Source organism: Danio aesculapii, chromosome 3, assembly GCF_903798145.1.
Source record: "Danio aesculapii chromosome 3, fDanAes4.1, whole genome shotgun sequence".
Lineage (NCBI taxonomy): Eukaryota > Metazoa > Chordata > Actinopteri > Cypriniformes > Danionidae > Danio > Danio aesculapii.
This window is the reverse complement of record NC_079437.1, coordinates 62,233,050-62,245,477: the sequence shown is the minus strand read 5'-3', so window position 1 is coordinate 62,245,477 and position 12,428 is coordinate 62,233,050. Positions and strand designations below refer to the sequence as shown.

The following is a 12,428-nucleotide window of genomic DNA, read 5'->3' as shown; positions in this document are numbered from 1 at the left end:
TATCATCAATAACGTTACCTGTTTAGCACAAAAGTTCATAACATACAAAAACATAAAAAACAAGATCTCACCTATTAAATGTTCTGCATTTGTGCTTTGTTTTCTTTGTTTGCTCGTTACTACACCTGTACACAGCGCTAAAGTCCAGCATCTTCACGTAGTAAACACTGTCTTGACTAGTGCGGTTGAATGACACTTGTCCTGGGAGCCCTTTACAAAGATGGCGGCGCTATTGACGCATGCTCAGGGTCCGTTTGCGATATCTAATGTGTGTATATATATATATGTATATATATATATATATATATATATATATATATATATATATATATATATATATATATATATATATATATATATATATATATGCTACTGTCTGAGCTGGTGTATTTGCATGAAGCGATGTTATTGGCTGACGCTTCCGTTGGCGCTTGAAGAGTTGAGAATTTTCCAACTTCTGCAGCGAGCCACGGATCCACTATGCAGTTCGGCAACACCTGGCGTCACCCTGTCAAAGTGAATGGGAAGCGTTGACGCCCCGTGTGAATGCTGAATCCTTCATTCTTAAGGGCGCTTTGAAGTGGCCAGTTGAGCAGTACAGTGGATTGGAACGACGCTGCAACATGGCGGCCATGTAATTTCACTATGAAGCGCCCAAGGGTAGGGTGATAAATCCCATATGGAACACATCTCTCTGTAAGGAAGTAATCTGATATATTTAGATATCTCATTCTACTGTTGATGATTTCCACCTCAAATGAAGAGATCTCACTAACAGGTCAGGTTTTTGTTCATTTATTTCATATTTACACGATGAAAATAAATACAATACAGATTAAAACCCTGGAGAGAGTACGTGTACATGCATATAAGGCACTAATAGGATCATTTCCAGTGTGGAAAAACAGAGAGGGAAAACTAGGAGAGACAAACCTGTGCTAAATATTCTGTGCAATATAATTATAGATGTGTATATAAACAGTGTGTGTTCATCATTTTGTGTTCGACAAAAAAAAGGAAAATATAAATAATCATCATTCATTTGCTGCAAGAAACATTCAGATTCAGACATAAACTGAGCAGTCACAGAATAACAGAGTTCACATCAGCCTGTATTTGTGCATATTTTGAAGTATTGCGTCAGAAACCACTGATGGAAAGTGCAGATTTTAAATAAAATGCTTTAATTCACACACAAACAATGTTTTGACGCTCTCTTGAGGTGATTCTGGAGGCTTAATGTGAGTAATTAATGTAACATTTACTCTTGTAATCAGCTGTCTCCATTATGCTTGTCTTGTTTATTGATGGTTGCTAGGTTACCAATACTACGTTTAGCCACTCTAAATGTAGGGGGTGATGTGATTAAAGGGCATTTAGTATACAGAAATGACTTTAATAAGGGGTTTAAACACAGCAGCAGTGTGTGAATATCTCCAGCCTCTGATGCTCAACATGAATTAATTGTTTTTAATCGTCAGACTTGATGAAGAAACATTTTGATTGACATTCTCCCTTTGTACATGTCATCAGAGGAGGAAAGCCCCGCCCACTATTGCCCATCTCTCCCTCATTAGCATAAACAGCAGCCCTGAGTGAGAAGCAGCCGTCTGTCCATTAGCCATTAGAGTGTTTGAGCTGCTGAAGATAACGTCAGCGTAGACTAAGAGGATTCTAGATGTTGTAATAATATTATCTGAGGCGCAACTCTCTTAATTAGAGACGGAAAAAGGCCACAGTGGCTTCTCCCGCCGCACTAAACTACATTTCTCTGACCCATATTTGCTCCAGCGTGTTGATGGAAATGCCAGTACACTCAGTTAGCATATGAACGTGATTAGCATCTTTGGATGATCTGAGCTAGCTGTTTCTCTGCATGTTTTTGCGGGTGACGGTGGTGCAGCGGGTCAGGATCTCCTGAGCGCCGGGTCTGGGCGGCACTTTCGGAGTGGACGGCATTTTATTAAGACACGGATCTGATCTGCTACCCATAATCCCCCCTGCGATCTCAGGACTCAGGCTTTCTGCAGTCGGTGTGCGACTCCGCCGGAAACACTCCTCTGCGTCCGACCGGTTTAGCGAATCGCTGAAAGAAACGCTGCTCTCATCGCTGAACTCTTCGCTGTCGTCACTCGCACTGCTCTGTTTCCCGCTCTCCGCAAACTCCACCCGGATGGACGGAGCGTTTATTCTGGCCGCATTAGCATCTGGAAGTCTTCCTAGCGAACGTGACTTCTGCTTATCTGCAGTGGTGATCGCTGGAGGCTGCAGCAGCAGGTTTCCTTGAGATCTGCTGAGTTCTCGGAGTCTGGAGTCCTGCAGGGTTTGGTGTTCGGGATGCTGGAGTTGTGCTAAATCAAGAGTAGAGCGGGATATCTCCGTCTGAGTGGACTTCAAGCGAATCCGAGGGTTATTGTGCGGCTGTAGGTACATGGACGGTACAAATCCTGCCTTTCGATTGTACCTGAGTAGAGATATGATGATATTTTAATAAATATTCAATGCATTCTGATTATGAACATGCACAATATTGATATTGTAAATACAGTGATCCAGAGGCAAGGCTGGAAATGTTAAAGTGGGTGGAGCTTGCTGAAATAGGGTGGACCTCAGTGCCTGCTCTTAAACTAAGTGCATAAGGACTTTCTTATATCTGTCATCTCTAATAGTACTTGATTTAATGAAGCATGAGCTAATATTATATATATATATATATATATATATTTATATGTGTGTGTTTTTAAATAATAATAATAATAGCAGAAATAATAATTCTAAAACTAATAATATTCGTTATATAAATATTTGTTATTGGCCACACAATTTAAGTTTCATTTTGTTTTATCAGCTTAAATGTTTAGCAGTTTAATAGTCACCTGAGTAATATTTATTAGGTTTATACTTTGTACCTCAATGTCGGGACAGATCCACACACAGCTGCTAGATGGCGCCACTATCTCGGCTTAGTTCTCTTGTGTCCACTGAATATAATCTTTCCTGTAATTCAGTCGACTCTTCACTCCACGTGATAAATAAACTACTAGTCAGTCAACAATTGGAACTTTAAAATATTAAGTCCAGTTAAATCGAGTAGCCTAATATACTTTAACATTCCACCCTGCAAACAAACGTAATCACTTTCACTTTCCATCGTCCCTGCCGTTTAATAGTTTTAATACATTTTAAAATATATTTTTATACATTTGTAATATCATCTAAACTTATGAAACGTTCAGGTATTACATTTCAGGTGCCCTAATCTTCCATATTGTCAGCGGCTTCATCATACGCGCACATTACAGGACTACACAATATCATTATGTTATATACACAGTAGCCTAGGTAGGTCTACGATTACATCCTTGAATGACGTCCGGATTGAAGCAGTTTCTGCTCCTTCTTGTGCACAATGACAGGTCAGGTCATCTGCTTTGGTGATGATGAACCTCACTAAGACATCCCCCCCCGCCCAACTCTTAAAAAATGTATAATAATAATAAATTTGGATTTGCGTAAATTACAGGGGCCGCCCCATTGAGCTCAGAAAATACGGATATCCATACTTATATGACAGTATCACATCCCGGTGATATGACTGAAGAAATTTCTTTCTTTCATCATTTTATTTATTTTGACAATGAGTTTGATTCTTTATATTAAGCTAGAAAAAGTAAATATATATATATATATATATGAAGAGTTTGGTTGCGAAACGCGATAAACGCCACTTTTTGACATTTGGATTTTATTATTGGGAATCGCTGTTCAGATGTACCTTAATCTGTGTGTGAATTGCTGCCATTAGTAACATTTAAGAATGTACATTTAGGCCTACTACAAAATGTATTTTTTCCCCAAACGCGATATCCACCAGACCAGTTTCTTTACAAAGTGCGATACAACGGTTATAGAACGTTCAGGATGCCTAGCGAGCTCAGCATCCCCTGAGAAGAGAGCCGCCGCTGGTGAAGTGCTCCGAGTTTGCTCATTGATTTAGCGATAGAAGATGAAGCCTTCAACTGCACAAAAATGTATAAAAACGCTGCAAAAGTGGACCAGAATAAAATACTCCTGCGCCTGTCAACAATACACAAACGCAGCAGGGAACGAGTCAAGAGGAAGGCCAGGAAGCGCCGTTTTTCCTGCGCTCCTCCCCATCACCTGTCTACAAGGCAACATTTCTAAGTGTCCTCTGTAAGTTTATTCTTTTTAAATAATATCTTACATGTAGCTGAGTAGCCTATCTGAAGATTTATTTATGCGGTTGCACCTATTATTTATAGAATAAAACCTCACATTGTTGATTTATTATAAGGGAACATAAAGGGCACAGGTTATGGAGAAAAATAAACAGTTTTAATTTTTCACAACAACCAATAAATAAGCTATTATTATTCTTATTACAGTGAAATAATTCATGAAATATGACAGGGCGAGGCGAGCTTGTGTTGCGGACTGTGACACCGCCCGCTCTGATCATTCACGTTTGGTTTACAGCAGCGGTGTAAAGGAGCCGCCCTCCACTCTTTCTGTAACAAGCTACAAGTTGTTTATCTAACTAACTTAATCTGACTTATCAAACAAAACATTGATTCACTAGCTTTTCTTAATGGTATTACTGTAGTAGATCATAGCCTAAGGTGAATATATAGCGTAAAAAAGTTATGTTGTGTACATTCTGGCCAAAACTAACTCAGAATCTTATTATTATTAATCAATCTTTGTATATATTATTCCATATATTTATGATGTCTAGATTTTTTTAACCAATTCAACATGTTTGACAATGTTAAGATTATTATGCTGCATTTTGGCTTGGTTTTTGACTTATTTATGAACTATTTATGGACATAAAATTAAATAGAAAATATCCTGGATTTGAAAATATTGTGTTGCTGGCCTTCACTGAGCTCAAGTAATAGTTTAATGTGCAAAAATAGTGAATGAACTTGAATGTTGATGTCTTAAATAATAATGTCAAATAACCAACATTCCTCAAAATGCATATATCTCGTTTTGCAACGAAACTCTTCATATGAACTAGGAGTTTATTTGCTTTATCACAGGCTGAAGTAAATTTATTGGTAATAAAATTAAAGGCAATTGAGGCAACATAAGTGTGTGAATTATTCACCCTCCTGTATTTTTTTTCCCCAATTTCTGTTTAAGGGAGAGCAGATTTCTCCAACACATTTCTAATCATAACAGTGTTAATAACTCATCTCTAATCACTGATTATGATGACAGCACATAATATTAGACTAGATATTCTTCAAGACACTAGTATTCAGCTTACAGTGACATTTAAAGGCTTCACTAGGGTAATTAGGCAAGTCATTGTATAACAGGGGTATAACTATAACTAATATTGCTGAAGGGGCTAATAATATTGACCTTAAAATGGCTTTAAAACTATTAAAACTGCTTTTATTCTAGCTGAAATAAAACAAATAAGACTTTCTCCAGAAGAACAAATATTAGAGGAAATACTGAGAGAAATTCCTGAATCTGAGAAACATCATTTGGGGAATATCTGAAGAAGAAGAAACGTTTAACAGGGGGGGCGGGGGGTTGGGGGTGGGGGGAAGGGGGCTGAATAATTCTGCCCTCAACTGTATCATGATAAAAGCTTCAGTAATTAACCACAAGAAAATGTGCTGCTGTCAAACAAGGACATCAGTGGTTGAGAAATGCTTCAGGAATGTCAGACCTTATATAACATTACTAGTTAAGTTGGTTTCTTTCTTTCAAGGTAAACAGGGAAGAAATGCTGTCTGCCAAAACTAGTTTACAAACACAAAGAGAATGGAAAACAAGTGCCAGTTCTCGCCTCATCTGCACGCAAACAATGCATTTCAGGTATTTCTGGCAGCCAGATATATAACTGGTTGGTTCAGCGGGTTCATTAGTCTGTAAATGATCTGTAGGATTACCTCACGATCCACCAGCCGTTGTCAGACTTCTGCAGCACCTCCACCACTGAGCCCAGCTCCACCGAGAGCTCATCACTGTTCATGGCTTTATAAGATTTGGCTGCCACATAGTAAACGCCTGCAGATTGGAAACACAAAGAGATTGGCTTATAAACCACATCAACAAAGAATTGAATACTTTCAATGTACAACTGCATTGGGCGACACGGTGGCGCAGTGGTTAGCACTGTGGCCTCACAGCAAGAAGGTCACTAGTTCGAGTCCCGGCTGGGTCAGTTGGTGTTTCTGTGTGGAGTTTGCATGTTCTCCCCGTGTTGGTTTCCTCCGGGTGCTCCGGTTTCCCCCACAGTCCAAACACATGCGCTATAGGGGAACTGATCAACTAAACTGGCTGTAGTGTATGAGTGTGAATGAGTGTGTATAGGTGTTTCCCAGAGCTGGGTTGTGGCTGGAATGGCATTCGCTTTGTAGAACATATGCTGGAATAGTTGGCGGTTCATTCCCCTGTGGCGACCCCTGATTAATAAAGAGACTAAGCTGAAGGAAAATGAATGAATGAATTACTAGAAAACTACAGAAGGCTGATCTCGAAGGCCATGACAAGCTGTTTAAAACTGTCTAACCTCAATCCACTGATAGTGAAAGAGAAATAATGAGCTTATATAATGTGTGGTTTGTGTAGGAATGCATGAATGTGTGGACTAACTGGTTTTATTTCCAGATTAACCACACTTACTTTCGTTATCCATCTCGTCAGGACCATCGTCCGCCATTTCGGCTCTTTCTAGATACGGAGCCGGAAACCAGGCCAGATGCTTGCTTTCATTCTCTACAAGCCACCAACCTGACGAGACCAAAACAACAGGAATATCCACATTAGCAAACAATGAAGAATAGCCTTTAATCACAATATATGGAATTATCACGATATTGACTTAACATGTTGACATATATAATAACCATATACAGTGTGTATTGCTTTATTATTGTATATACATGCTCAGAGTGTATACATATTTTAAACTAATTAAGTTGAAATAGGATTATAAAGTACAATAGTTAGTAAAAGTTAATGCATTAAAATCAAATCAGAGCCATAATATAGTTATGTGTTAGGACAAAAACATCTGATTTGGATTGTTAACTCCATTTAATAAAACAATTAAAACTTTTTAATGCATTATTAGGGATTTACTAAGAAATTAACATCGGGTGAGACTAACTAATGCTTTTGTAGATGTCATTACTTTAACTTTAGTTTAAATAACAAATGAACTTTACTGTACAGAGTTAATAAACAAACGGACTATAAATAGTCACTGAATTTTCTATGTCGTAGGCCAGATTAAGTTGCAAAAATGTTGATAAATCTTCAGGCGTTTATGAAAAACCAGAGCAAATATAACCTAAATATTCTTAAATGCGCACTAAAAGTTTCAATAATAAATAATTATTCACTATATTTTGAAGTCCGCATGTTATCAAATCTGTTTCACCACACATATTAGTCATAGTATAATTATTGTAGGGAGTTCACACATATGAGGACTTGTTGACAGACGTTTCCACAGTGTAACAACAGGACAGGACGAAAACACGAATAATAATGCGATTAAAGGTGAATAGAGAATATAAAATATACAAATGCATGTACAGGTATGTTAACATACACACAGAGTCTGCAGTTTTTGTCTTGTTTCTGGTTCAAATATCTAAAAACTCTGAAATCAAGAAGAAATCAAGCAGAAAATATAGTCTTGTTTTCAGAAATGAGCTAAAATGAATTGAGTTTTTCATTAAAACAAGCAAAACAATGGGGAAAGCAGAATAATCTTGCTTGTTTTAATGAAAAACTCACTTCATTTTGACTCATTACTTCTTAAAACAAGACAATATAATCTTTGCTTGTCTAGAAATCCTTCTCGATTTAAGAATACATCGATATTTAATCCAGAAACAAGTAAACTGCTTAGTGTTGATATAATATGCAAATTAAAAAGTAAACCGAGTACAGCCCCCAATGATTTCTCTCACCTTTCTGGTCCTTGATGAGTACGTCCACAGTCTCGTCCACCTCCACCTTGAAGGGTCTGTTCTTGGTGTCTTTGGTCTCGTAGTTAGCGACGCAGCGGTACGTTTCCGTCACGAAGGGTTGAGTAACACCGCTGTTGGATTCAGCTTTACCGCTGCCCAGAGTAACATCTGACGGCATGATCACGATACTGCACAACAGAACAAAACATTTATGCACTTCAACAATTCATCACACTTTGGGCTGTACTTTAATAATCTAAGTGCAAAGTCTAATGGCACAGGTCGGCTTAGAGCATGCCTTTTGCTATTTTAAGGAGGGGAAAAACCATCTGTGAACCAGGCGCATAGTCTAATAGTTCTTTGTTTATTCTCTTAATGAGTTATGGGTGTGTTTTGGGCTTAATGTGCATTAAACCAATCAGAGTCTCATCTCACATTCCCTTTAAGAGTCTGTTGCATATCGCTATGGTGCATTTGATATTTACATAACGGACTTTATATACGGAAACACTTCATTAGCGAGCAAATGGTTATAAAGACTATCTACAAAACCAGAATCTTCCATTTAATCATGGATTCATGAAACAGTGGTGGATGCACTCCACTGAAGACACCATTACATGTTTATTTTCATAATTTTCTTTGTTAAGCGCAAAGATGTTTCAAAACTATTTCTAAATTCAGCTTTAATTTGCAGCAAAGGATTAAATAAACAATAATAATGAAGTGTGGTCAAAACACTGAGTTACATCCAAACACACCTCCCATACCTATGCCCCAATCTGGTGATGCATACGTCTCTAAAACCGACAAGTGGACAAATCTAAACAAAAACTGATAAAAACAAATATAAATATGCATATAATGAATACTACAACTAATAATAACATTAGACACATGTAAATTGTCATGAATAAACTGGCTACAACAAAGCCCCCTGATCTGAAGGAGGAGGAAGTAGTGGTTTTTATATTTATGTAGATAATAATATATATTTTAATATATTTAAAGATGCTTGTGCATTGCTGTACATCCCTGTGTGTGTAATAAGCAATATGTATGCACGTTTCTGAAACACTAATACGCATAACGCTAACATACACGTTACATAACAAATAAAAGCCTTGCACCGTTGACTTTAGAGCATGTTAGTCTTAAGGATATCTATAATCTCGAAACACATTTAGAAGATATTTATGAGGATAGAAACATCTAGTTTGCCTCTTCTGCCTAAATGCATCATTCTACTACTTCAGTTTCTCATCAAATCTTCTGACCAATCAAATGCTCTCTAGTGTCTGACATGCCCCACCCTCTTCTTCTCATTGGCTGTTCATTTGATGCGCTTAAGATCAACCAATCTCACTGGCAGAGCGGTGATAAAACTAAACGCTATTGGCTGATCTTTAAAGAGGAGGAGCTACTATATGCCCCACCCCTGTCTTCATGTTTCAGTCGAGATTACGCCAATCATCAAATAAAAAAAATGCACTTTCACCTTAAAACATCTACAAAACTTGTAGTTAACAGTGAGAATTGCACAAATTAAGCATGATTAATCCTTCATAAATCTACTTATTAATCTAGTTTTTGCAGTATGAGCGTACCAGTTTTTGGCGAAGTCAGCGTTGAGGTCGTGTGCTTTGGGAAGCAGGAACTGTATGAGCTCTGAGCTCCGGCAGACTTGCAGGTCGCTCTTCAGCAGTTTACCGCAGTATTCCTCCAGAGCCTTCAGTCGCACCACTGATTTACTGCCGCTCCACTTCTGCGGCCTCTTCTGCACTCGCACTTCTGCACAAACAATTAATCGCATCCAAAAGTTTGTATTTACATAATGCATGCATGTGTGTGTTTATGTATATATGTGTATATACACACATATACTGTACATATAATACAAAATAAATATATTTACATTAATATAAAGACAAATGTTTTCTATAATATAGTCACACTTATATACACACATCCAAACGTTTACATTTACATGTTTAATTTAAATGTATATATATATATATATATATATATATATACACACACAAATGTTGTCTATTAAATACTCATGCTTATATACACACATCCAAGAGTTATCACGACTTATACATGACCAGTTGAGGGGAATAGTGAGTAAATGTTCATTTTTGTGTGAACTGACCCTTTAACGCTCAATGAAAATAACAAAGATCAACAGAAAGACATTCTACCTTTAAATTCAGGAACAATCCTTCCTGATTTCTTAAAGGGGTTTGATGGAGGGAATTTCTTCTTCAGTTGCCTCTGCAGAAAACAAACGTGCAAATCTTACTATACTGAATTAAAGTCTATATTACGGATGTCCTTAAAGGTCATGGATAATTACAGTTTTTCTCTTTTTTTTTTCTTGTTTTCACAAATAAATTTCTATAATTAGAATGAATAAATAAATAAATAAATAAATATATATATATATATATATATATATATATATATATATATATATATATATATATATATATATATTAAAATTAAGTTGTGATAACAAGAAAACAAATTTTGTTATGTCAATATCACAAGAAAACAATGGAGATAAACATTTTAATGCATCACCTCTTGAATTAAAGTCAATATTACAGAAGTATTATATAATTTGTATTGTTTTCTCATGATCACGACTTAATTTTCTCATTATTTCAACATATTAACCTTGCTTTCTTAATAATAATAATAAATACATAAACAAATAAAAGCAGAAAAATTAAGTCATGAGGAAACACCTTTTCTTATGTCAAGATCACAACAGAAACAACACAATCATACAACTTCCCTACAGTAGCAAAGAACTCCAATTAATTGTGATTAATTAAAATAAAGAAGAGGACTCACATGCATTTTCTTGAAGTCTTCCAGCGATCTGTAGACGGTAATCTCATTTTGATCTGACCAGAGGACTGTGGTCATGTACAGCTGAGAAGAAGAAGGGTGTATAAATGAATAAATACTATAAAACATATTGTTCACTGTTTCTTCAGGTATTCACTAACATTATTGTACACTATTGCCATTTAAAATACTGTGCATTCACTGACCTTTACTAAACATCTAATAAATAAGATTATACTTTAAATAAGATAAGTGGATAAAAACACAGTAATCAGACTTTAAGGTTACCTAGAGTTATTGTGCTGTTATTCATTTGATTTAAATTAGGTAATAAAAATATGAAATCAACTAAACACTATGACTGATAAATATGTAAAGTGTTTAAAATGCAATATCTGTCGCCCTGGAGCATACAATAGTCTCATGCCAGATTTTCAAATAGCTGACCGTTTATAACCGCGGCAAAATATTATCATATCATAACAAACCAAACATCACCGGAACGCTTATTTATTCGACATGTGTATTCAGATTTAATGTAAGACCATTTTAATACATTAGTAAAGACACTTATGACCGCTTTTATGATCCAGGGCGTCGCATATTATAGCAAATTATCAAACAATCATTTTAAGACTCCTTCAAATCAGCATAACCGCCCACACAAGACGTAGATTCGATTTATATGTACAAAATGTAAGCAAAATTGTTAAATAAATAAATAAATAAATAAACAATCGTGTGTCTTACTTTGGTTGCTTCTTTCTGCATCACTCCTAGAAGCTGAATATTGACGGGGTGTCTTTGCTTGTCCATCTCGGGCATTTTACAGTGTTTTTATGTGTTTATATGTCGTGTTATTGTTGTGTTGTTGTGTTCAGCTCTTGTCTTCCTAATGTCCGACTGTCTTGTCTTTCTTGCTATTTATTACGTTCCCAATCGGAGGCGGGAACAGGTGCGTGCCACTTTCACAAACCGGAAAGTCCGCCGTGACGCGCTCGACATTCTCCGAAAGAGCTTGAAATGTCAGGGAATTCGACTCCATTGTTTCTTTGCAAATAACGTTGCATCACGACAGGCTTTTCAACGACACCTTTATTGTGCTTTTCTTCTTGTCTACTGAGGATGTCTTCATAACTTGTCTCATATTTCTCTCTGTGTATTATTATATTACTCTTGTAGGAGATTTAATTCTGTGTGTGTCATTACGTTTGACAATAAAACTATTAAAAACTTTAATGTTTCCTTTTGACATCAGATTAGTTTTCTCACCTCAGTGGCAGATTATGTGTCTTGTTTTAAGGAAAAACTCACTTAATTTTGGCTCATTATCATCTTTGAAAAGACTATATTTTGTGCCTGTCTAGAAAACTGGCTGGAAAATGACCAGCTAAAACCAGCCTGGTTTAAGCTGGACATAGCTGGTTTAGGCTGGGCTCCAACCCTGGCTAGGCTGGTCAAGCTGGTCATCACCCAGCCTGACCAGCTAAGAATGGCCAAAACCCCTCTAAAACTGGTCGATCAGCTAAAACCAGGCTGGTCAAAAAGCCTAGGCTGATTTAGGCTATTTTTATCACTAGAGAGTTTTTCGATATTTGGACT

The 12,428-nt window shown here is 36.7% G+C and overlaps 1 protein-coding gene across 1 annotated transcript; it reads right to left on the bottom strand.

The window, feature by feature from the left end:
* Nucleotides 1–1,507: 1,507 nt before the first annotated feature.
* noxo1a (NADPH oxidase organizer 1a) lies at nucleotides 1,508–11,709 on the bottom strand. Its single transcript, XM_056454407.1, has 8 exons — nucleotides 11,577–11,709; nucleotides 10,830–10,910; nucleotides 10,172–10,244; nucleotides 9,575–9,758; nucleotides 7,968–8,155; nucleotides 6,670–6,777; nucleotides 5,934–6,051; nucleotides 1,508–2,464 (listed from the first exon to the last, which is right to left on the bottom strand). Exons 1-8 carry the CDS (start codon nucleotides 11,649–11,651, stop codon nucleotides 1,861–1,863), a joined length of 1,431 nt encoding a protein of 476 aa, XP_056310382.1. The 5' UTR covers nucleotides 11,652–11,709; the 3' UTR covers nucleotides 1,508–1,860.
* Nucleotides 11,710–12,428: the final 719 nt, after the last annotated feature.